At 45.5% G+C, this 24,691-nt stretch overlaps 1 protein-coding gene across 1 annotated transcript in view; it reads right to left on the reverse strand.

The window, feature by feature from the left end:
* Positions 1-4,779: 4,779 nt before the first annotated feature.
* Positions 4,780-24,691, reverse strand: part of AGAP1 (ArfGAP with GTPase domain, ankyrin repeat and PH domain 1) — a gene marked incomplete at its 5' end in the record, with an annotated part of 313,414 nt that continues 293,502 nt past the window's right edge. Inside the window, 2 exons of the mRNA XM_014961995.1 lie at positions 4,780-6,176; positions 7,127-7,382. Of these exons, the coding sequence (XP_014817481.1) occupies positions 5,973-6,176; positions 7,127-7,382 (460 nt within the window). The remainder of the gene's footprint in view (positions 6,177-7,126; positions 7,383-24,691) is intronic.

Raw genomic sequence — 24,691 nt, forward strand, 5'->3', positions numbered from 1 at the left:
GCTCCCGAAAATCTTGACTAAAACCTTTCAAACCTCCCTTTAAAACGTGAGACAGACTCAGTCAACTCAAGGTGAACCGCCATGAGATGAGACCACCCAAGACTTACTTTAAAAACTGGCCCATGCTAAACAACAAAACAAAACCTAGGATGCTGTAATACAACAAATCTACCTACCTACAGCTTTGGACATTTTCCTCTATTTACCTCTATATTTTTTTCAAACAGGAGATTATTCTCTAAGAAACCCATTCAAACCAACCTTCTTTTTGTAGCTTAGAATTTAAGAAGTCAAAACTCATCGCAGAACCTTTTCATTTGGGGTAGGTTAGTGTTTTTCTACCTTGAAAATAACTTGAATCTGGAGGGCTTTTTTTTTTTTTTTTTTCCCTGCTATGCAGCGAACACAAGAACATCCAAAACCTGTTTTCTACGCAACACTTTTTACCCGCAAATCACCAAGAATGGAAGGAGATGTTCAACTGAGGATCCAAGACTAATAGCCAGAGATCCCATGTAGGCAGTGCCGTAGCAGCCACCGGAGGGGAAGACGAAGATGCTTGATGATGAGATGGGAATGAGCAAGTGGTCTCCTATCCAGCCAAACCGCCCCAAGTTTGGTCTCCAACACTGTCCTTTTTTACCCCAAGTCCCTCCAGCCACAATGACCATTTGTTCCCTCTTAAGGTGCAAACGCGGCTCCCCGAGACGTTTGGAAAGGGCCCCTTTGGGACCCCCTTGTGAAATCTGTGCTTGTCTCCACTATTACTACTTTACACTAGAAACTACAAATTACTTCATTTTTCCCGATCTCCATACAAATATAAAAGATGAAGCTACCCAAACCCCAACAATCTAATTATACTACATTACAGTGCCAGAGATCATTCCTAAGCCCCTATCTGTATTCCCACCTCCATTCCTCTCCCTACGTTCCTCAGCTTCCTCTGGCCAGGGGAAATCTCCAAGTGCAGCTAAAGCTTTTTTTTTTTTTGCACTAACACACATAATTTAAGGAAATAGGGAAAAGACGGCAAATTAAACAACATTAAGGTTTACACAGTTAGTACAGACTACGCCAAATGCTTAAAAAAATCCTTTCTACCTTCCTGGAGCTCACCTGGCTTTCTGAGCAGCGCCCAGCCCAGAATATATCAAGATTCTCCATAACCAGCTTTTTCTTCTGCCCCCTTTTAGCAATGAAATTGGAAATCTGGTAATGGGAGCCCTTGGCCAAATCTCTGCACTGGCAGGACCCTGAATTTTCCCAAAGTTAGATCTTATTTCTTCCTAAACAGTGAGGAGAAGTAATCCCCCCCCTCCTCAACTCCTGGAATATCAAGGTTCAGATGCCAGATACAACACATTCATCTCCACCACTCGACAACAGCAATTAGCTTAAAATAAAATAGAAGGTGAGGAGAAGTAATCCCCCCCCTCCTCAACTCCTGGAATATCAAGGTTCAGATGCCAGATACAACACATTCATCTCCACCACTCGACAACAGCAATTAGCTTAAAATAAAATAGAAGGAAAGTGCTGATGTTAATAGCAAAGGCTGACTTGCTTCTAGTGTTTTAGTCATCATGGATAAAGTGCAGAGGTAGGGGGATTTGAAGGTATCTGGGATGATGTAAAGGGTTAAAATGGGGGACGCAAAGAAAAACCACTGCTGCAGGCTCCATTTTTGGAGAAAACAGCTTTAGCTAACACGCTTCTGCTGGGATTTCTTATTGACTGAATCTCAATTTGTTTTTAATTTGCTCATAACACGCTCAAAGGGCATAAAGAGCCTGGCAAGTGGGTTCCATAAAAGCAACGAGAAGGGCTAAAGGCGCGACGAAGAACAGAAAAGAGATGGGTGAACAGAGTGAAAGCGAGGGGAACGCTTTCTGCAGGTTCTCCAAGTGTCAGCCATATATTGCCTGTTTCTGCACCTGGACGGCTTCAAGAACATCCTTTGCAAAGTGCAAACACATCCCCTGAAAAGCATGCAGAGCCCAGAGACCTCGGATGACAAAGTCAAGCCCTGGTGGGCTCCAACCATAAAGAACTTCCTCCCTCCTGGCTCTCAGCTGTGGTGGGAAGGGGCTTCCCCTGCTCTGCTTCACCATGCAAGAAGGGGATGGAGTCTATGCTGGCCCTCCTTCTTCACCAGGTGGCCTGTCCCACTAGTTTAGGAGGTGCCACTCCATTTCTCACAGCCATCCAGCCAAACCCCTTTGGAAAGAGGATGCTCTAAGTCCACACTTAGGTCTGTTCTCCTATTACCAGAGCATCACCAGCTCTAATGACAGAGAAGGTCTCTCCAGACTTGGAGGACACAATGCTGGATGATCTTCTCTCTTTCAAAGGGATGGCTGCTGCATGCACGACCCGGTACCCTCAGCATTTTGGGGGAAGTCATCACACAGCCCGCACCACTTCAACATAGGTACTGCCAAGGCTTACACATCCCAGGGAAAAAGACCTACGTTTAGGTTAAAAGCAACTGGTTACTGCCTAATTGAAGTACGAGGTTATTAGTTGGCAAGCCTGGATATATAATTTTTCCTATAATAAAGTGGAATTTCCTCTCTTAAAAATATTATTCTGTGTTTTTTCAATGTTCGCCTTTTTATGAAAGGAGTGTATAATTCTAAAAATATTCTGTGTTTTTTTCAACGTTCGCCTTTTTATGAAAGGAGTGTATAATTCTTCTACCCGAAATCTACGTGACAGCCTGGTTGCCCTTGTTTCTCAAACATCACTCTCAGCTTTGTAAAGAGGAAGGTGGCCCAAAGAGAGCATTAAATTACGTACAGAAAATATTTTCAATTGAGAAAAAAAAAAGCTCATAAACGGAATACGCATTGAGAACTTAACGTGCCTACCGTGTATTTGAAACAGTGGACTTGGCTTTGGGATAAAAATGCCCTTGATGCTCCCAGGGGATTCTTCTACCCGAAATCTACGTGACAGCCTGGTTGCCCTTGTTTCTCAAACATCACTCTCAGCTTTGTAAAGAGGAAGGTGGCCCAAAGAGAGCATTAAATTACGTACAGAAAATATTTTCAATTGAGAAAAAAAAAAGCTCATAAACGGAATACGCATTGAGAACTTAACTTGCCTACCATGTATTTGAAACAGTTGACTTGGCTTTTGGATAAAAATGCCCTTGATGCTCCCAGGGGAAGAGCAGGCAGCTATAGCACCTCTGGGACCATGAGCCACGATTCCCAAATCCCTGCTGTGTCCCCCACCCTGGGAAAGGGGTGCGAAGCTTGTGAGCACCAAGACACAGTGGGCTTCACAGCATCCCCTTCAGCTGCAGGTTAGATGGGTTGTCCCGTGGCTGAAGGACCCACCCGTCAGTACCAAAGACCAGGGAAGCTGTATGGGAATGATGGAGAAATAGCAATTATAACAGACACCCTTCCTCAATTATTAAAAAAAAATTAAAAAAAAAATGATTAAAATTATCCCGGTATGAAGAGGATCAGCTGTAGCCTTACTCTGATGCAGCCAGCTTGGGCTGGCTGAAGAAAGATTACCCATTCCCCCCCACCCCCAAAATAGTCAAAGGTCTATACAGTAACAAAGTACAAAATAAGAACACCACTGAATAGGAAAAGCTGGTCGATAGTTTTGTGCTTCCACCTTGAGGCTCGCTTTTCTCCTACAGTTTGATGATTTTACATCAAATCTATAATTTTCTGATTATTTTTTTTTTCCTTAAGATAACCAGATTGCATTTTTGCCTTTACATTTTGTCCAAATATAGTTTTCTTTAGCAATCACTATGCTCCTGCCATTTGTATCACGGAGCCCCAAGGAAGAGCACCACTGAAGGCTTGGGAAATACATCTCGAGCAGGTAGATTTGCAAATTACTATGCTGTGTGCACCTCACTGCCTTCACATAATTGCTCCTTTGCCATCGAGCCGAATGAAACCCGGAGCCCCAAGGAAGAGCACCACTGAAGGCTTGGGAAATACATCTCGAGCAGGTAGATTTGCAAATTACTATGCTGTGTGCACCTCACTGCCTTCACATAATTGCTCCTTTGCCATCGAATTCAGTTGAGTTTTCAACTTCCTCTGTGATCTACCCTTCCCCCCGCTTCACATTGCCATATGCCACTTAAAAAACAAAAATAAAAAAATTAAAAAATCGGAAAAAAAATTGCTTTTCTGCCTGCTGAAAACTGCACAGCCTGCTTCCCTGCGCCAGAATCCTACTTCATTGGAAATAAGGAGAAGCTGGGATCTGCCCGGTAATACCAAAATAATCAAATCAAGTATTAAAACTTAGAATTCAAATGAACTGTCCAGGCTACTTTCACAAGCCATTTTTCTTCCAGAACGCAGCCAAGTTGGGAGTCAAGCAGAGCCATGTCCTGCCCGCCGCGGTGAAGGCTATCAATTCTGAACTTAATCAAATCTGATCTTCCCACAGCCAGGCTAGGGCTTTTTGTCTTGGCTTGTGAAAGCTTTGTGTCTTCTGGAGTAAAATATATTTACAGTGCTGAAAAACAGCCTCTTTTTCCTTTCTAAAAGGTCTTGGACACACTTTTTTTTTTTTTTTTTTCCATGCCAAATGTGCCACAATCTCTTTCTGATATGTTCCTCAAAGGCTTTGTGATGAAAACAGGAGTTCACTGCTGGGAATATTTTCAATGTACAATGATCTGTAACCCACAGATCCTAACTAGTTGCACATTATTTAGTTCACATCCATTACAGTTTATAAATTAACAGAGATGTCATTTTCTGTACAAAAAAAAAAAAAAAAAATCAATGCATATTTACGTTTTTTTTTATTCAAATAGATTTTACATACATATAATCTAGAGACACAATACAAAAATCTGTATAAGTTAGGCAATGCATCACAGGAGTGACCAAAAACTCAACACATTTACCTTGGCAAAATGACAGAACCTATTTCTGCTGGCTGAAAAAATATTAGCCTTTAATGCGTTTATTAATTTCACTAAACGTACTTGAAATGTTTTTCCTTAGCGGTATTCATTATTCCTTTTTGTGTTTCATAGTTACTCTTATTTATTTTTTCCATTTTGTTTTTACACCAAGGAGACTGCAGTCAAATAACACTCAGCAACTCATTTCCTCTCTTTGGACTGAAAAATTAAACAGATACTAAATTATGACAGTGAATTTAGAAAGGAGGGCTCCAAGGGGTTGAAAGAACATGTCTGAGATAATATGATGCTTCTAAGAATATTGCAATCACATCCAAGCAATCACCGAAGCGTGCCATGTAACTACCTCCTCAGCTAATATGCTTTTTTCTCCGTGATGACTAATCATGTTCTATTAAACAGCGGTAATGCTGGAAGAACTCAACTATACAAGTGTAATGAAGCCAGTATTCTCCCTGGACAGATTAGCTACAACTGATTTGACACATACCATCATAGGAGCTTCAAACCTGACAAACTCTGTGCTTGCTTCTGATTTATGCCGTCAAGCTCTTCAGAGAAGAGAATGGAAATCCAGGCGTCGCGTTCGGTAGAGGTGAAATGTACTGAATGTGCTTAACTGTCAGTTACGGAAAGTCACCGTCTCTCCTTCCTTCTTCTCTTGCTCGCCTCTCCCTCCACCCCTTCCCTCCACACCTGGGGAGCCTGCATCCCCCACCCCCCAACCCCTCCACCTCCACCGTGGTGGGGGACGACCGCTCTCCCGTGGTCCTGGTGCCACTCACGGCGTGTCCCGCTCAACCCACACGCTCTCGCCCGCTCGTTTCCATCATTGGAGAGCTGTCACCGAAACAACTGCTTTCCCTGCAGCCCCTTTTTTGCTCCTTCTCATCCCCTTGTGCTGTTTCCGGATGGGACAGGGAACGTACCAAAGGGAAAAGGGGAAAAAAGGAGAGTTACCAGACTCACAGAGCAGAGCTGTGATGGGGATGGAGGAATATGAGGCTGCGGATGTAATTCAGGTCAGCGAATAACATGAGTGAGCTCCTCAGATGATGGTGGGCATCCTTCCACTGCTGTTGTTCCGGTTATTGTTCTTCCTGGACAAGTTTGGAGTGGCCATAAGGACGAAACGCTCGTCGGGGCAGCCGTACTGGAGGAGAACGTCAATGCACTCCTGGCTGGAGGCCTGCCGGGCGTAGGCCAAGGCTGTGTTTCCATGGGCATCGCGGGCCATCACGTCGACTCCATACTACAGAAAGAAGAGATGTGTTGTTGGAAGCTGCAGTGCCAACAGGGCGTTGAAACGGAGGGAGCAAACTCGGGACAGACTGGTTTGAATGGAACTGAGGATGGGGAGAGGGAGAAGGGAGCAGGTGGGACACCAACCTGACAACACAAACAGCACCGAGTTATCACAGAATTGTTCAGGTTGGAAAAGACCCTTGGGGCCTGACAACACGAACAGCACCGAGTTACCATAGAATCATTCAGATTGGAAAAGACCCTTGGGATCATCGAGTCCAACCATCAACCCTACTTGACAAAGCTCTCCCCTACACCATATCCCCCAACACCACATCTAAACGACTCTTCAACACATTCAGGGATGGGGACTCAACCACCTCCCTGGGCAGCCTATTCCAGTGTCTGACCACTCTTTCTGGGAAGAATTGTTTCCTGATGTTCAGTCTAAACCCACCCTGTTGCAGCTTGAAGCCATTCCCTCTTGTTCTATCGCTAATTACCTGTGTGAAGAGACCAGCACCAACCTCTCTACAATGTCCTGTAGAGAGTGATGAGGTCTCCCCCAGCCTCCTCTTCCTCAACCTAAACAGTCCCAGCTCCTTCAATCACTCTTTATATGATTTATCCTCTAGGCCTTTCACCGGCTTCGTTGCCCTCCTCTGCCTCTGCTCCAGCACCTCCAGATCTCTCTTGGATTGAGGTGCCCAAAACTGGACCCAACCCCCAAGGTGTGGCCTCACCAGTGCTGAGTACAGGGGGACAATCACCTTTGTGCAACACTTTTTTATCACATTGCTGTCCTTTGAGAGCACGCAACGAGGAACATCTAGACTTGAGACACAAGCAAAGGCTTTGTGGAACCTGCAAGTAGGAGGTTTGGGACACCCTGCTGAAGGACACAGCCAAGTGAAAGCCAACCCAGCCAACCCCCTTGCCTGGTCACCAAGTACTTACCCAGATCAAGAGCTGCACTAATACCACGTTCCCTTTCCTGCACGCCAAGTGGAGGGCAGTACGCCCATCACCATCTCCGCAGGTCTCGTTCACCTCTTCCCGGGTCCCGTGGGCAAGGAGCAGGATGACCATCCGCAAGTCCTCCTCGGCTGTAGCCCTCAGGAGATGCTGGCCCAGAGAAAGCTCCAGGCACTGCAGTGGGGCAAGGAAGAGTTTCTGCTCGTATTTCGCACGTATCCAGCGCTCTTTTTCTTCCCTAGAGAAGCCAAAGGAGATAGGTCACACTAACGTGGTTTCACTGCCTCTAAGCGGTGGCATTTTGGCTATGGGAATGCTAGCAAACAGTAGGTAACCCAAAAGAAAATTATTCTCCCTTCAAATTTTTGGCAAGAAAGCCCCCATAGGAACAGTTCATCCAAACTTCATCTTTGTGGTGATATTTGTGTCACCCACCTCACCATTACCGAGTCTTATTATTGCAATATCCGAGATCCCCCTAGGTAGATGCTGTGAGCATGTGGGGTCACATGAGCATGTGGGGTCACCACAACAGCCAGGAGCTCTTAAAAACCCCTGGACTTCCCTGAGGGCTGGTAAGAGGTCAACGCACAAGCCCTCGCCATCACGCAGGCCAAAGACAAAACAGGCAGCCTGGTTCCACATCAGGGTTAAGGTAGGCTGCAAAATATGTTACAGAAAATGCACCAAATTTCTGCATCTAAGACCAGAAGTAACCAAAAACCCATGCTTAGATTTTCAGTTCTACAAGTGGAGCAATGTTTCCAACGCTAAAGGCATAGGATCATAGCATCATCTAGGTTGGAAGGGACCTTCAAGATCATCCAGTCCAACCATCAACAAAAAGGAATCAGAAAGAAATCAGAAAGAAATTTTTTACTATGAGGGTGGTGAGACACTGGAACAGGTTGCCCAGAGAAGCTGTGGCTGCCCCATCCCTGGAGGGGTTCAAGGCCAGGCTGGATGGGGCTTGGAGCAACCTGCTCTAGTGGGAGGTGTCCCTGCCCATGGCAGGGGGGTTGGAGCTAGATGATTTTTGAGGTCCCTTCCAACCCTAACCATTCTGTGATTCTATGAAAAAAACAAAAAAAAACAAACCCCAAAAAACCCCCAAACAAAACCATCACTAAACCATGTCCCCCCAGCACCAGGTCAACCCCCTCTGTTTGTTTTTTCCAAAATGCCAACCCACCGAAACAATACTTTGAAGCACCATTTCCTCCTGATAGGTCAAAGAACTCTCAGAAGCTTTCTGGCTGCTATTACCTTACAGGGTAACAAGGACTACAAACAAGTCTCTCAACCCTCCATTAAAAAAATTACCATACAATTATACCATCTAAGAGATCTAGCTTTAGACAAAGTCCCATTTAGAGGTACCTCAGGTAATCTGTCCAGCCTGTGAAAACCAGATATATCACCTAAACCAAGGGACTTGTTACTGGTGACAGATCTTCTCCCCTGGACTACAAAAGGCAAAGCTCTGTTTACGCCTTTCAGCCGTGTTTACACTACTCCCGGTAATCTAGTGTCAGGTTAGCCCTAATCTGTTTTTAAATACTTATGTAAACAGATCCTTCCAACAGCAAATCTGGATTAGTTTTGCATCATTTCCTGGTACATGTGGAGTGACCTTGCTTTGACCTCCCGGGATGCTTTCAGGCACAGCTTCCCAAAGCATCCGCTTCTTCCACCCCAGCACAATTTAACTCACAAACAGGTCCACCAGGGCTTTTTTTTTTTTTTTTTTTTTTTTTTTAGCAGGGAAAAAGTACAAACAGAAAATTAACACAAAGAGTGCTTCGTTTACATCAAACCTTTGAAAGGCTCCTGCCAGCTAAAAGACACGCCGCAAAAACCCCACATTTGGGGAGATGCAAATTAACCTTTGATGGCAGGATCTGATAAAGAGTATCATTTCATGTATTCCAGATGGAGAGGAGGAAGAAAAAGACTTCTGTTACTACTGCGTCTTTAATTCATGGTGGGTTTTTTTTTTTTGCATTTGTAGTTTTTTTAAGGTTAAAAAAACCAAATCAGAACCAGTGCCATGAGGAAGATGAAGTAACATGCAATTATTTACCATAAAATGGACATTCCTGCAACACTGCAACAGTTCTAGTTCCAGCATCCATCTAGAGTATCTGGTTTTTTTTTGCATTTGTAGTTTTTTAAGGTAAAAAACCACCAAATCAGAACCAGTGCCATGAGGAGAATAAAGTAACATGCAATTATTTACCATAAAATGGACATTCCTGCAACACTGCAACAGTTCTAGTTCCAGCATCCATCTAGAGTATCTTCAAGAAATTTTAGCAAACACTTACTGTTGTTTTTTTTTACACACCTATAGAGGTATTGAGAGCATAATCAATACATCCACTACGTTTAAAATGCCCCAGACTGAAAAATGAAGTGACTCAACCTGCGCTGTTCTGCAACGGTGACACACATCAGGGCTTAGAGAATTTATTTCTCCCGCACCCATACATCCTCCTAAAGGCAAAATATACCTCAGACACCTAACTGATACAATTTTTTTAGTCTAGCAAAGAGTCTGCAGATGAATTCCCCCTCTCCTCCAGACCATCTTTCCAGTGATAGTAACTCTTGGCTCTCGTCAGAGCATTGGGCTACTGGTTTGCAGACTGGTGGGCATGGTTTTCACATCTGCCTCACGTTGCAAGGGAGCAGCACGACGACAGGTCAGAGTGGGCAAGAGAGCAGGGACAGACACTGATTGTCAGTTGGGGGCTGACCTGCTGGAGAGCAGCTCCCATCTGCCTCACGTTGCACGGGAGCAGCACGACGACAGGTCAGACTGGGCAAGAGAGCAGGGATAGACACTAATTGTGAGTTGGGGGGTGACCTGCTGGAGAGCAGCTCTGAGGAGAAAGACCTAGAGTCCTGGTGGATAACAGGATGCCCATGAGCCAGGAATGTGCCCTTGTGGCCAAGAAGGCCAATGGCATCCTGGGGGGCATCAGGAAGAGTGTGAGCAGCAGGTGGAGGGAGGTCATCCTGCCCCTCTGCTCTGCCCTGGGGAGGCCCCATCTGGAGCACTGGGTCCAGTTCTGGGCTCCCCAGTTCCAGAAGGACAGGGAACTGCTGGAGAGGGTCCAGCAGAGGCTACAGAGATGATGAGGGGCCTGGAGCATCTCCCTGATGAGGAGAGGCTGAGGGACTTGGGTCTTTTTAGTCTGGAGAAGAGAAGACTGTGGGTCTCTTCTCTTAAGTAAGAATACTTCAAGGGAGGGGGGCAAGAGGATGGGGCTGGTCTTTTTTCAGTGGTGCCCAGGGATAGGACAAGAGGAAATGGGCACACACTTGAACAGGAGAAGTTACACCTCAACATGAGGAGGAACTTCTTTCCTTTGAGGGTGGCAGAGCCCTGGAAGAGGCTGCCCAGGGAGGTGGGGGAGTCTCCTTCTCTGGAGACATTCCAACCCCCCCTGGACACGTTCCTGTGGGACCTGCTCTGGGTGGCCCTGCTTTGGCAGGGGGTTGGACTAGATGATCTCCAGAGGTCCCTTCCAACCCCATGGGATTCTGTAACAACCCAGTCCTGATCAGGTTTATCCTACTGTCTCAAAAGGCTGAGAGAAGAACAAAAAGCCCCTTTTAGAAATAAATCCAACAGGAAGGGGAACACGCCACCTTCTGCATTAGTGATGGAGAGGATGCAAATGGTCCTTCTTTAAAGCACCCTCTTGCAGCATGATCAAGTAAGCCAGGATTCATCCCTCCACCAGAGGAAATTTGTTGCAGAGCGGGCAGCAGCTAAGGGAGATGTTGTGTCCCTCAGGAGATGCTCACCAGCACGGCTGGCCGGAGCAGGACCTTGCAGCCAGCAGCAGGCTGTGCCACCAGGCTACGTTCACCAAAAAACCCAACATTCGCACGTGGTTATTTTACGTCACTTCAGTTTCCCTCTTCAGAAAGGCCACCTAATTTTTCTTGACCACGCAGGGCACCAAAAGACTGAACTCCTTAAGACCCAATTCTACCTTTGCAGCCACATTAAGGGTCGCGGTGGAAAAAAAGCAAACACAACAAATGAAAATAAAGGTGTTCTAAAGACCTTGGACATTTGGGGGCAGCACGTCACTGACATGGGCTATCAAATGAGATCTAGATCTTACTCAACTATACAAACTGGGCAGCAGAAAGATACATCATTTGCATTCTCTGGTAGAAAATGAAACTTCTGGTAGAAAATGAATCCCAGAGGTAGGAGGAAAAACACGCTCGCCATTGTCTCACAGACAGCCAAAATGTAGAGGAACTGCTTTTGAATGAGTCATCCATGGACACCCTCCCTCCATCTCTGGCACAAACCACTTCATTTTGAATGGGAAAGTCCTGGGAGCTCTGCCACTCCCATTCATCTTCGAAATCCCGACAACAAGACATAAATACTGTAATTGTTGCTCTGATGCCCCAATTTCACTTCTGGGATCCACAGCTTGTCTTGGTTGAGGTTTCATTTCCCCCAAGGAAGGCCAGTCCAAGATCAGAGTTGTCAGCAGTAGATCACTTAACCTCATTGCAGTTCCCTGGAGGACCACTGTTCACATCCCCTGTTAGCTAATGAGCTAAAAAATGAATTATTGGAGCGGTCAGCAATAAGCAGGAAGAGGAGGCACAGTGTTTCATTTCAGCCAGTGCTGACATACTTTTAAATAAATCAACTGAAAAGAGTATGAGGAAATGTGAGGGAGAGCAACTAATCAGGAGAAAGACACCGAACCAATCCCTAAAAATAAAGGAAATGTACATCAGCTAGTAAATATTTCCCTTGTTTTCTTCCCTTAGCAGTAATCCTGGTGACTTCCACTCTAAATGACCACACCAGTGGCTTTCAGTTGGAGTTGTGAAAGCCAAAATAAGACTCTTTGTACTGAACTTTTAAAAATCCCTATTCTCAGGACCAGATTGAAGGCAGTGTGCTGGAGAGACATCATCATCCTGTGCTTGGAGGGTCCCTACGGTATTTAACACTGGAGAACATGAGCTGCTTCTTCCTCATATGTGCTAAGATGACTTCTCTTTTCTCCAGACATCATGCTAGTTGCTATTTTTTCAATACATACGCATAAAAAATTAAGAGATTATAAACTCCTAAGTAAACTTAGAGAAGGAAAAAAAATACAGTTATAAGATCAGACTTTCTTTGAGCCTTTTATCGCTGAAGCTGTGCGTTCAAACTCAGATTGGTGGTATTATCCAAGGGCCAAATGCAACAGATTAAAACTGCAAAATACTCTGTGGTACCCAGAGAGGAATGAGCCACCAAGCCTTGGCCAAAAAGTATCCCCAAGCTCTTTGCTCTTGCAGGAGTCTCCATCGCTCGTGAGCTCTCGATACACACGATGGTGTGAATAATGATGGAATAATGAAATCTCTGCCACAGCAGCGATGCCGTACATAGGTAAAAGGTTATTAGAAACACGAGGAAAATTTCAGTTCTCCAGTTTATTTTGATCTAATTAGGTGCTTGCTTCTGAAGATAATGTCCAATTATTTAAATTACTCTGCCAGCCACATCACATCATTATTATCTGGAAACATAAATACCGGGCACTGGAAGGGGGGAGGGCTACCTAGGTAGCATGACAGAATATAAAAAGCAAATTTGCTTAGAGCACGGCTTCGCTCCAGGAGCCACACCGTGTTCTCCACTGGTGGGTTTGCACCAGAGATGCTCATTTAGAAGCCCAAGTCCTTACATAGCTTGTCTTCACAGGACAAGAGGAAATGGGCACAAACTTGAACGTAAGAAGTTCCACCTCAACATGAGGAGGAACTTCTTTGCTGTGAGGGTGGCAGAGCCTTGGAAGAGGCTGCCCAGGGAGGTGGTGGAGTCTCCTTCTCTGGAGACATTCAAACCCTCCTGGACACGTTCCTGTGGGACCTGCTCTGGGTGGCCCTGCTTTGGCAGGGGGTTGGACTAGAAGACCTCCAGAGGTCCCTTCCAACCCAATGGGATTCTGTGATAGCTCAGAGTGCATCGTGTGGCTCTCCCACCTCAGTTAAATGCACGTCTCAGGGTGCATCATGTGGCTCTCCCACCTCAGTTAAATGCACGTGGTCTAACACTGGACAAATCCAAGCAGGAGCCTCGTACCACTGATATCGACTCTCCACCCTACTCCTCCTTCCTACTGTCCACCTCTGCCTCCAACTTCATTTGTCCCTCATACTTGGCGGAGAGGCACGAAAGGCAAACACAAAAAGGATGTGCAGGGTGGAAATAAAAAACAGTGACTCGGAATTGATTGTGTAGGCAACAGCATGGTGGATGGAGAGCCTGAGAACTTGCCATCAAAATTCAACAGCACCAGAGCAAGAGCAGCCTTGTTCTTACCAAAGTGATAACAAGGATGACAAAAATGTGGTAACGGTTGCTTGGTATTTAAAATGACTTGCTGTTGATTAAAAGGCTTGATGAAATTTTGAAGGGTTGCATTAAAAACATAATGGACAGCAGGTATTTACCTTGGTAGAGCGTCGATTTCCCACAACCAGAAATACCGAGCAGGTTTGGTGCAGGCAATTTGAAGTGAAGTTTTATCCTCCACGCTTCTGACAACACTGAAAAGCTCTTGAAAAGCAAATAATTCTCTAACTGTAGAGGCCTCAAAACGGTCTCTGTAGCATTGCCATACATGTGCCATGCCCATGTGTTGCCGTTTCTGATTGCTCACTGAAGTACGACCATTTCCACGCAGTAGTAACCTGGCCAGCTCAGCAAGAGCCCTGCCAAATTTTCTCTCCTGTTGGCCGGCTGACAAGGTTAATGCGTCTCTTCCAAGAAAATTAAGTACATCTAACCTCCGTCCCTCCCAAACTCCTGGAGAGTCCCAAAATATGTCATTAGCTTCGTGGTCCAGCGTGCAAGAAGAGCGTGCATCACCTAATGACCACTGCTGGGCAGCTGGTTGTGCCTGGGCTTGCCATTTAAACAAACCTCTTTGTGATGACCAACAAACTGGATAAGAGTTGGTGATGCAACGTTGGGATGGGTAAAAGAGAAACATCAGGGTGTGTGTGTGGGGGGGGGGGACGATGTTTTTAATTGCAAGTGGCAAAAAAGGGGGAGAAGAAGAGGAGGCGAGAAGAAAGGGCTAGCAGCAAGGAATTTCCAAAGTGTCTTCCTGCCCCGAGCAAAGCAGGAACTGGGAGGAGAGGCATGGAAGAGGAGCTGGGAACAATATGCTGGGAAAACACAGGGGCTTCCTCTCTCGGCAGGAGAAGACCCCACTCTTATTGCAAAGTAAGTGCTTAGCAGTTGACTGCTTCCTAGCATGCATGCCTTCTCTCCCCAGCTGCGTTGCTAAGGGGGGGGAAGGAGCACAAGCCCACTGGGGATATATAGGTCCCTGGCAAACAAGAGGGCTCCAGACAGCAAACAAAGACCGATGGGCATTTATTCCTTAATTACTAAAAGCTTTTAAGGAAAGGGCCACTGTAAATCCCGCCTGCCGAGGCAAAAGGAGGCAAAGGACCAAGATTTATGTGCGCTGGGGCAAAGAGGAAATAAATATCTCGCTGGCTCCTGATCAATATTATGAGTGTTTTGCCAACCTACAGGGTGTTTTATGAGCTGTAAGGACAGAAAGAGATCATTAATAATTAAATAAAGTCAACCTATTAAGCTTATTACTTCTTACAAGTTAAACATCCCTGACGGACAAAGAGCAGCCCCATAGGAAAGCTGCAGATAAGCCAACGGGCATCGTGTCTTGGGATCTGGACTAGTGCTCTCCAGGTGAGGGGTGTAGTAACCCAGCTGAGAAATTATTTAATTAGTCTTTGCTGGGGAAGTTGTTATGTGGCTGGGGAGAGAGTTCAACCTGCTGCCAAACCTGGTGAAGTTTTATCCATCAGCCAGGGGAGGGGGCAGAGGGAGACAATCCAGTGCTGTAGTAATATCCCAAATTCAAGTTACTTCTCCTACCATCACACAAGCAACCAAAACAAAACATCAGCCCCAAAAAGCAAGAATAAAGTCATTTTTTCCATCAGAAGCAGGCCCAAAGCCCCTTGCACTCTCAGGGAGCTGTTTTCTGAAGCCCGCAGGTCAGGATGTTCACCATTAGCTCTACTACTACATTTATCAGTTCTCCTTTTATAGCTGTGTGTTTAAGGACAAAAAAAAAGGCAAAAAGGCAAAAAGCCCTACTGAGCAAGACGGACAGAGATCGCTCATACGTGCAAAGCTTCCAAATTAATCATGTCTTGCATGACACTTACCAGTATAATCGTAATTTGGATTCAGTGGAGCTTCTCTACTTTCTTTGCCCTCTCCTCTGAGAGTATCCCACTACGTCCGGGCTCCAAAATAACTGTTATTTCTGCACTTCTAGGTTAACCTTCTGGCCACGCCACAGAGCAACCAGCAGCTCTCCCTTTGGTGCTAAGACACCTGCAGGATTTATTACTGCACAACATTAATTACCAGCCGGGCCGAGACATCAAGGTTTACGGATTTCTGGCTTTTTTAGATAAATATCCTGCAATTGCAGGCTCTGATATATCACAGAGAATTGCAGCAAACTTATGTTTTCATTGCACAACACTCCATCTAGTAATTTTTAAGGCCTAGTTGATAAAATATATCACATCTGACGTTTACTCTGTATAAAGTTAAGCAAAAGATATGTGACATAGAGCGGTACAGAATACTAAGAAAAGGCTTATTAAGTTGAGAATAAAGATTGTGTGACAACTGTGAGCCCTGCAGGTCTTTCCTCAATACAAACCCAAGCTTTTTTTTTGTTCTGTGCAACTCCAAGAAATGGAAACAGTCCCTAGAGATTTGACAAAAAGCCCGACGAATGCCACAGATTGCACTTTTCTACTAACCCCAAAAGCTTCTGAGTTTTTTTAAACAGAAATGTTTAGGAGGGGAAAAAAAAACAGACAATGGTGAACTCTTAAGGATTTTAAACACACAGCTTGGTGAAAACAATTCAAAAAGCACCGTTAACAGCAGAGGAAGATGGGTTTCTGCTGAGATATTCAAGGAGAGATGTTATTATAAGGATCTGGAATCCAACAGCCATGAGTGACCTCTCCCGTCCACCCACCCTCTGCTGACCAAAAGGAAATCTACCCAGTTCAAGATCCAATTCCTTTTCCCTAGGTACAAGCCCATAAACACCCATGGAAAATTTAAAATGAAACGTATCACTGTGCTGGCTACCAAAAAAAAAAAAAAATGCTAATAAGTGAGTTATCACTGTGTGGTTCTAGATACAGACACGGAGAGCTTCCATTTTTGGGTGGTCAACCTCAACGCTTGTCCATGCTATAAATATAACCTCAAAAAAGCCAAAAGAAAACAACTGCATGACAATTCTAAGGCCAAGGAGTATATTTGTTTGCCTGTTTGCAGTAATATATAGATTTATATCTCTCTGCAGAGTATAGTAATTGCACACATGTATCTAACTCATTTCATTATTCACGTGTAGCCACACTTAACCTGGTGTCTTAAGTGTATAAATCAAATCCCATTGTGCCAGCACCTAAACACTGGAAATCTCAGTTTACAATTTGATATACAGTCACCTCAGTTTAAAAGGTTCCACTAATTTGCAATTTGTTAACACTAATTTTCTCCGACGGAAAGGCTATATACTTGGCGCAGTATTATTTTCAATGTAGTTCGAGTCATCGTGACATAATCACAGAATCACAGAATCTTCTTCTAGGTTGGAAGGGACCTTCAAGATCATCTTGTCCAACCGTCAACCTCACTTTGACAAAAATAGACACCCGCACAACAAACAAAAAGCAACACCAACAAACAAAAAGCAACACCAACAAACAAAAAGCAACACCGACATACTTTCCCCCTGCTTTTTTAAAGAAAAACTACGAAAATTGCATTTGAAACCAGTTCTCACACAAAACATGGAAGCAAGTTTTGAACAGATAACGGAACGAAAGATGAACTACTAGGAAATGCTTTCTGGAAATGAAAGCAGTCTGTTACCTCGATTATTTACGTCTAAAAATCTGGCTATTTTCACCCCAAACCAGGCTTCTCCTTTCACGTTTATATCGGAGGAAGCTCTCGTAGAGTATTCAAGGCTGGGGTGGGGGGGGAAGAAGGGGACAAGGGGGGAGGGAAGTGCCATACGAGTATTTCAATGCATAAATCTCAATAATCTGTGCCACCAGGTGAGAGATGGAGCGGAGTCGGCGAGCGAGGTTCCCCCAGCCCCCGAGTAATGTGGCGTGTAACGGGGACGCGCAGCAGCGAGGAAGGAGCTTCGTGGCTGCTCCCTCCCGTGCTGCGACCATCACAGGGCATTAAGGATACCATAACAGTCGCTGATGTGAGCTGCTTTGGAACGTTATCACATCGTAAACAGAGGAGGGAAGAGAAATGGAGCTTTCCCTCTGCCTGGGATGCTGTCGAGTAGAGAAGGAGCGTAACTACGAGCGCACCGACGCCGTATAAATAAGGATGGAGGGGTTGCGGAGGGGAAACCCCTCCGAGGTCTACCCAAAGGGCTAACTTGCAGTGTAGAAATTAAAAGAGATCTCAAATGAGAGCTTGCATAGCACATACAAGTGGTTTCAATGATCCAAACCAGAAAAAATACATTGTGGGCTGTAGAAGGGGAACACAATCTTTACCTGAAGATCAGGAGGTGGAAGGGGACAGCCCAATTACAACAAAGACCTCAAAAATTTTTCTTGACAATTTAAATCCTTCTGTTACCAATAACTCCTGAGCAAGCCCATAGTTTGGTTTACAAGGAACAACAAAAGCCTTTCCAGGGGGCTTTAATATTATCTTAATTCCAGCAGAAGCAATAAGACGATACTCCGGAGTATTTGGAAAAAAACACCCCAACATTACATTGAATTTATATAAGACATAAAAGAGAAAATACAAGTAATAAACATTGTATTTGAGCATAGACTGTGAAGAAAAACACATTTGGAGCAGCAAGCAAATAAAAACAAAAGCTTGCTTGCTCTGCACAAGTCAGTAGCGGAAGGTAGGCATGTTTGCATCAGAAGGTTTAGAGGGCTGAGAAGTACCTGGACCATCCCCGTGGGCAGCATTTCAGTGACCCATGTCCTTCAGATGCTACGGGGACCTCGCCATTGTCCCAACTCTTCTCCAGTGGCTTGGAGTTCTCCCCTCATCTGCAATTCCAATATATCCCATACCCTCCTCCTCTTTGACACATCTTCCCTTCTCCATCTGCACACCTCCATTACAACATCCACTAAGCCACCTCTAAAGGTTACTCCTTCAGCTGCTTGGGTCACCTCTTACATCTCACTGATGCTAAGGACTCTACAGAAATTGTTAATGTCAACAGATTCTTCCATTAGTTGCATTTTTTAATCTGAATTTCACTGAATTTTTAGAGTTGGAAGGTACCACAGAGATCATCTAGTCCACCTCCCCTGCTAAAGCAGGACCACCCAGAGCTTGTCAGAGCAGGTTACTCAGGACGGCATCCAGGTGGGACTTGAAAATCTCCAAAGAAGGGGACTCCACACCCTCCTTGGGCAGCCTGTTCCAGGGCTCCGTCACCCTCACCGTGAAAAAGTTGACCATTTTTATTTAGTAAAAATGATGCCTATCTCGGCAAGTGAGGTCTCCTGAGGTATTCTCTCCGTGCCGCAAGCAATGAGACCTCCCTCTACCTCACTTTTAGTGGGCTGCGGGTGTTTGAGCCCTTTCTGAAACCACAAATGATAATTGGTTTAAAAACGGCTGACGGTAGATCAGCTCACATTTCTGAAAGAGTGAAGGAGATGAAGAATTAACTGGAGTAACTAAGACTGAGAAAAGAAAGAGACTTGAGAAATCCTCAGCACTTGACACCTCCAAAAACCCGTGAAGTTTCCTCCATACCCAAGAGATGCAACCTCAATGGTGGCTTTTCGTTTGCCTATTTCCAACAAGGGGACACACAACGTTGCAGTTGCCCCAACGGGCCACAAAAGGTGAGATGAGAAACGGCCTCGGCTTTCAAAAGACACTCGAGTGCTGAAGTACTTCTGAGGCATTTCTAATTGCCCACCTCTGCCTATTAATCACCTGCAAACCTCTAGGCTTGTGTGATTTACAAGCCATACGGTTGGTGCTTAACAGTGGGAAACCTGCATAAAACCTGACAGCAAAGAAAATCCGCACCGGAGACACCTGCCAAAAGTGACAGCAAGTTCCACTTTTGAGAGCACCTCAGGAGAGGAGTGTGCCGAGATTTAAAAGCCACGTGCCACAATTAAAGGCAGAAGAAAAGAATTAAAAGTCTCTCGCCCAAGCGCTCTCAGCGCATCGGTGCCCTCTCTCAGCTCCTTCCCTGCAAATCCCTCTTCAGGACACATTTGGAAATGATTTAGAAAAGATAAACCGGGAAGTGCCATACGAGTATTTCAATGCATAAATCTCAATAATCTGTGCCACCAGGTGAGAGATGGAGCGGAGTCGGCGAGCGAGGTTCCCCCAGCCCCCGAGTAATGTGGCGTGTAACGGGGACGCGCAGCAGCGAGGAAGGAGCTTCGTGGCTGCTCCCTCCCGTGCTGCGACCATCACAGGGCATTAAGGATACCATAACAGTCGCTGATGTGAGCTGCTTTGGAACGTTATCACATCGTAAACAGAGGAGGGAAGAGAAATGGAGCTTTCCCTCTGCCTGGGATGCTGTCGAGTAGAGAAGGAGCGTAACTACGAGCGCACCGACGCCGTATAAATAAGGATGGAGGGGTTGCGGAGGGGAAACCCCTCCGAGGTCTACCCAAAGGGCTAACTTGCAGTGTAGAAATTAAAAGAGATCTTAAATGAGAGCTTGCATAGCACATAGAAGTGGCTTCAGTGATCCAAAATGGAAAAAATACATTGTGGGCTGCACAAGGGGAACAAAATCTTTACCTAAGGATCAGGAGGTGGAAGGGGACAGCCCAATTACAACAAAGACCTCAAAAATTTTCCTTGACAATTTAAATCCTTCTGTTACCAATAACTCCTGAGCAAGCCCATAGTTTGGTTTACAAGGAACAACAAAAGCCTTTCCAGGGGGCTTTAATATTATCTTAATTCCAGCAGAAGCAATAAGACGATACTCCGGAGTATTTGGAAAAAAACACCCCAACATTACATTGAATTTATATAAGACATAAAAGAGAAAATACAAGTAATAAACATTGTATTTGAGCATAGACTGTGAAGAAAAACACATTTGGAGCAGCAAGCAAATAAAAACAAAAGCTTGCTTGCTCTGCACAAGTCAGTAGCGGAAGGTAGGCATGTTTGCATCAGAAGGTTTAGAGGGCTGAGAAGTACCTGGACCATCCCCGTGGGCAGCATTTCAGTGACCCATGTCCTTCAGATGCTACGGGGACCTCGCCATTGTCCCAACTCTTCTCCAGTGGCTTGGAGTTCTCCCCTCATCTGCAATTCCAATATATCCCATACCCTTCTCTTCGACACGTCTTCCCTTCTCCATCAACACACCTCCATCACAACATCCACTAAGCCACCTCTACCTCCTCTTTGACACATCTTCCCTTCTCCATCTGCACACCTCCATTACAACATCCACTAAGCCACCTCTAAAGGTTACTCCTTCAGCTGCTTGGGTCACCTCTTACATCTCACTGATGCTAAGGACTCTACAGAAATTGTTAATGTCAACAGATTCTTCCATTAGTTGCATTTTTTAATCTGAATTTCACTGAATTTTTAGAGTTGGAAGGTACCACAGAGATCATCTAGTCCACCTCCCCTGCTAAAGCAGGACCACCCAGAGCTTGTCAGAGCAGGTTACTCAGGACGGCATCCAGGTGGGACTTGAAAATCTCCAAAGAAGGGGACTCCACACCCTCCTTGGGCAGCCTGTTCCAGGGCTCCGTCACCCTCACCGTGAAAAAGTTGACCATTTTTATTTAGTAAAAATGATGCCTATCTCGGCAAGTGAGGTCTCCTGAGGTATTCTCTCCGTGCCGCAAGCAATGAGACCTCCCTCTACCTCACTTTTAGTGGGCTGCGGGTGTTTGAGCCCTTTCTGAAACCACAAATGATAATTGGTTTAAAAACGGCTGACGGTAGATCAGCTCACATTTCTGAAAGAGTGAAGGAGATGAAGAATTAACTGGAGTAACTAAGACTGAGAAAAGAAAGAGACTTGAGAAATCCTCAGCACTTGACACCTCCAAAAACCCGTGAAGTTTCCTCCATACCCAAGAGATGCAACCTCAATGGTGGCTTTTCGTTTGCCTATTTCCAACAAGGGGACACACAACGTTGCAGTTGCCCCAACGGGCCACAAAAGGTGAGATGAGAAACGGCCTCGGCTTTCAAAAGACACTCGAGTGCTGAAGTACTTCTGAGGCATTTCTAATTGCCCACCTCTGCCTATTAATCACCTGCAAACCTCTAGGCTTGTGTGATTTACAAGCCATACGGTTGGTGCTTAACAGTGGGAAACCTGCATAAAACCTGACAGCAAAGAAAATCCGCACCGGAGACACCTGCCAAAAGTGACAGCAAGTTCCACTTTTGAGAGCACCTCAGGAGAGGAGTGTGCCGAGATTTAAAAGCCACGTGCCACAATTAAAGGCAGAAGAAAAGAATTAAAAGTCTCTCGCCCAAGCGCTCTCAGCGCATCGGTGCCCTCTCTCAGCTCCTTCCCTGCAAATCCCTCTTCAGGACACATTTGGAAATGATTTAGAAAAGATAAACCGCCCCTAATCTGCCACCAATTAGCAGAAACATGTGAATATTATTTTCTAATCTGCGACTCGCCCTTAAAAGCGAAGTCATTGAAATAATTACATCGGGTCCTGAATATTTCTATTGTGCTCCAGAAAAGAAAAATAAACAGTGGGCATGTCCTCTGCCTGATACGCCCTGGGGCTGAAGTATCGATCGGTACCTCAAAGCTTTGAACGTAAACTGCCAAAATTTTGGTAATTTCTGGTTGGTGGCAGATGCCAAACTGATTAGTTGCCTCCTAACGAGCTTTGTGGCAACTCTGACCCGTGGCAAGGAGGTGGGAAGGAAGGAGGGACCAAACCAAGGAGGACAGAAGCTGAATGGGAAACACACACCCCGTTGTTTCCTATGGAAGCCCCCCATTTTCCAGCTGGCTGTTGGATGTGCTTCCCTAAGCCAGGGGTTTATAAGAAGGGTGATGTAAAGGCTTCTTTTTTAAAACCCAGACGTGGTGCGACTTGAGTGAGTAACTCCTGAAAACCCGGTAATTTCCTGGTGGTTAGCAGGGGGAAGCTCTGCCAATGGGAAAGCAGAAGCCGCTAATAAATTTATAGCGCGTTATATGCCAATTAGAGCCCCCTTCAGCTCTCCAAGAGGCAGCGCCACCAATCAGGTTATCATTCCACAAAATGCCCTCCTCAGAGCCCATCTCATCACAAATCAATCCTGCATTTAAAGTGCAATTCTCATTAGTATTACCCGGGATGCGCTCGGGAAACAACGCAAGGGGGGTATTTTTCTTCTCCCCTTTAAGTGCCCTTTTTTTCCCCCCCGACGCCTTGTGCGCAGCTATTTGCTTCTCACAGGCGGGCACGTCTGAACTTCAAATAGTAAATAATCGTTTTGAATACCACATTAATTCTGCGTCGAACCAGATTTATTACGGGCGTCATACTTGGGAGTTTCACCGTCATTCACAAGGCAGCCGTGAATCTCTTGGTGAAATTACATCCTTGTGTCTGACCACGCACCGTGCCCTATTCTATCAATACTGTGACTCGGAGCATGTCCCTCAGCTTCCCCACCCCGTGACATCCACAAGTGCTAAGACACACGGTGCTGCTTATTTGGGCGTGTCCAGTTTTGGGCCCCCTACCATAAAAAAGACATTGAGGTGCTGGAGCGGGTCCAGAGAAGGGCGACAAAGATGGTGAGGGGTCTGGAGAATAAGTCTTATGAGGAGAGGCTGAGGGAACTGGGGTTATTCAGCCTGGAGAAGAGGAGGCTGAGGGGAGACCTTATTGCTCTCTCCAACTCCCTGAAAGGAGGGTGTAGAGAGGTGGGGGTCGGTCTCTTTTCTCAAGTCACAGGCGACAGGACGAGAGGAAATGGCCTCAAGTTACACCAGGGGAGGTTCAGGCTGGATATTAGGAAAAATTTTTTCACTGAAAGGGTTCTCAGGCATTGGAATGGGCTGCCCAGGGAGGTGGTTGAGGCACCATCCCTGGAGGTGTTCAAAAGACGGGTTGATGTAGTGCTGGGAGGTCTGGTTTAGTGATGATGCTCCTTGTTTGTTGTGCGGGTGTCTATTTTTGTCAGTTAGGTTGATGGTTGGACAAGATGATCTTTAAGGTCCCTTCCAACCTAGAAGATTCTGTGATTCTGTGATTCTGTTCAGAAAACAGGGAAAAATAGGGAAGCAGAGAGAAATAAGCAGTCTGCATGGTTTAGCATCTTCAGCATATGTACATGTGTACGTTAAACCTCCATCATGGCGTAAACCACATCTTGGTTAGGCAAACAACACTACGTTTTGGATGCTTTGCAAAGCAAGTTTACCTTCATTTTCTGCTAGAAACAGATTTTAGTTTCAGCTTTGTAGCCTATAGTGGTACAAAGATGCCTCCTGGTCAGGAACACAAGGCAACCTGAGTTGCTCATAAATCCGTTTTCCTTTCTTCTTCTTCTTCTCAAACTCATTTGAGACCTTGGAGAAGCGCACCCAGGAACCTGACCCAACCCTAGGTGTCCTCGGCATATTTCAATTCAAAATGACTTCAAATTTATCCTGATTGAGCTAAAGGCTTTGTGATTTGCTCTCCTCAGCTGCCACAGCACGAGCACGGGCAGCAGACACTCGTTGCATGACTGTAGCTGTTTTGGCTCCAAGCCCTATGAGATGTTCTTGCTCAGGAAGAGGGTCACAGGATCTTCTGAGCTTGTGACAAGGAAAACAAACCACCAGAGTCTTCCATGGCACTCTGTCCTCCTCCTCCTCCTCATCCACTGGGATGTGCAAAAGCAACAGGACCATGGTGGCCAGTTTTGGAAACTCACCTTGCTCTGCCTCCTCCACAGACGTCACATCCACGTTACGTGGATGTAAGGCCCAGGAATTCTCCAAGACAAGAATTAATCAAAACAACCTTCATTCCCCTGCTCCCTCTCACATGCAGCCAGGTAACCTCATTGTTAGTCACCGTAGGACCAAACGTTATTTGCCAAAATGCCCCCGCACTCACTCACTTTAAGTTTTGTGGAGGCTCTTCACCCCCCAAAAAAAAGACCCTAAAAAAAAAGTAATGCGTGATGCCCCAGCCTTGGGCTGTCACCTGCATCTTATTTCTACTTAACCTCTTAAATAACATTGGAATTCACTTTGTCCCCTGATGGGCGCTGTAATGAGAACCACCTGTCAATCACGGCTCCATTAGCCTGGACAGACTTTCACTTCCTGAAACAATTTATTGGATTCCCCAGAAGCGAATGGAACCTTCTTCCTTTTGAGCCGGGATTTTTTTTTTTTTTTTTTTGGGGGGGGGGGTGGGCTATTCATGGGGGGGGGGTCTCCC

The sequence above is a fragment of the Calidris pugnax genome, unplaced genomic scaffold (assembly GCF_001431845.1).
Source record: "Calidris pugnax isolate Ruff unplaced genomic scaffold, ASM143184v1 scaffold357, whole genome shotgun sequence".
NCBI classification, from domain to species: domain Eukaryota; kingdom Metazoa; phylum Chordata; class Aves; order Charadriiformes; family Scolopacidae; genus Calidris; species Calidris pugnax.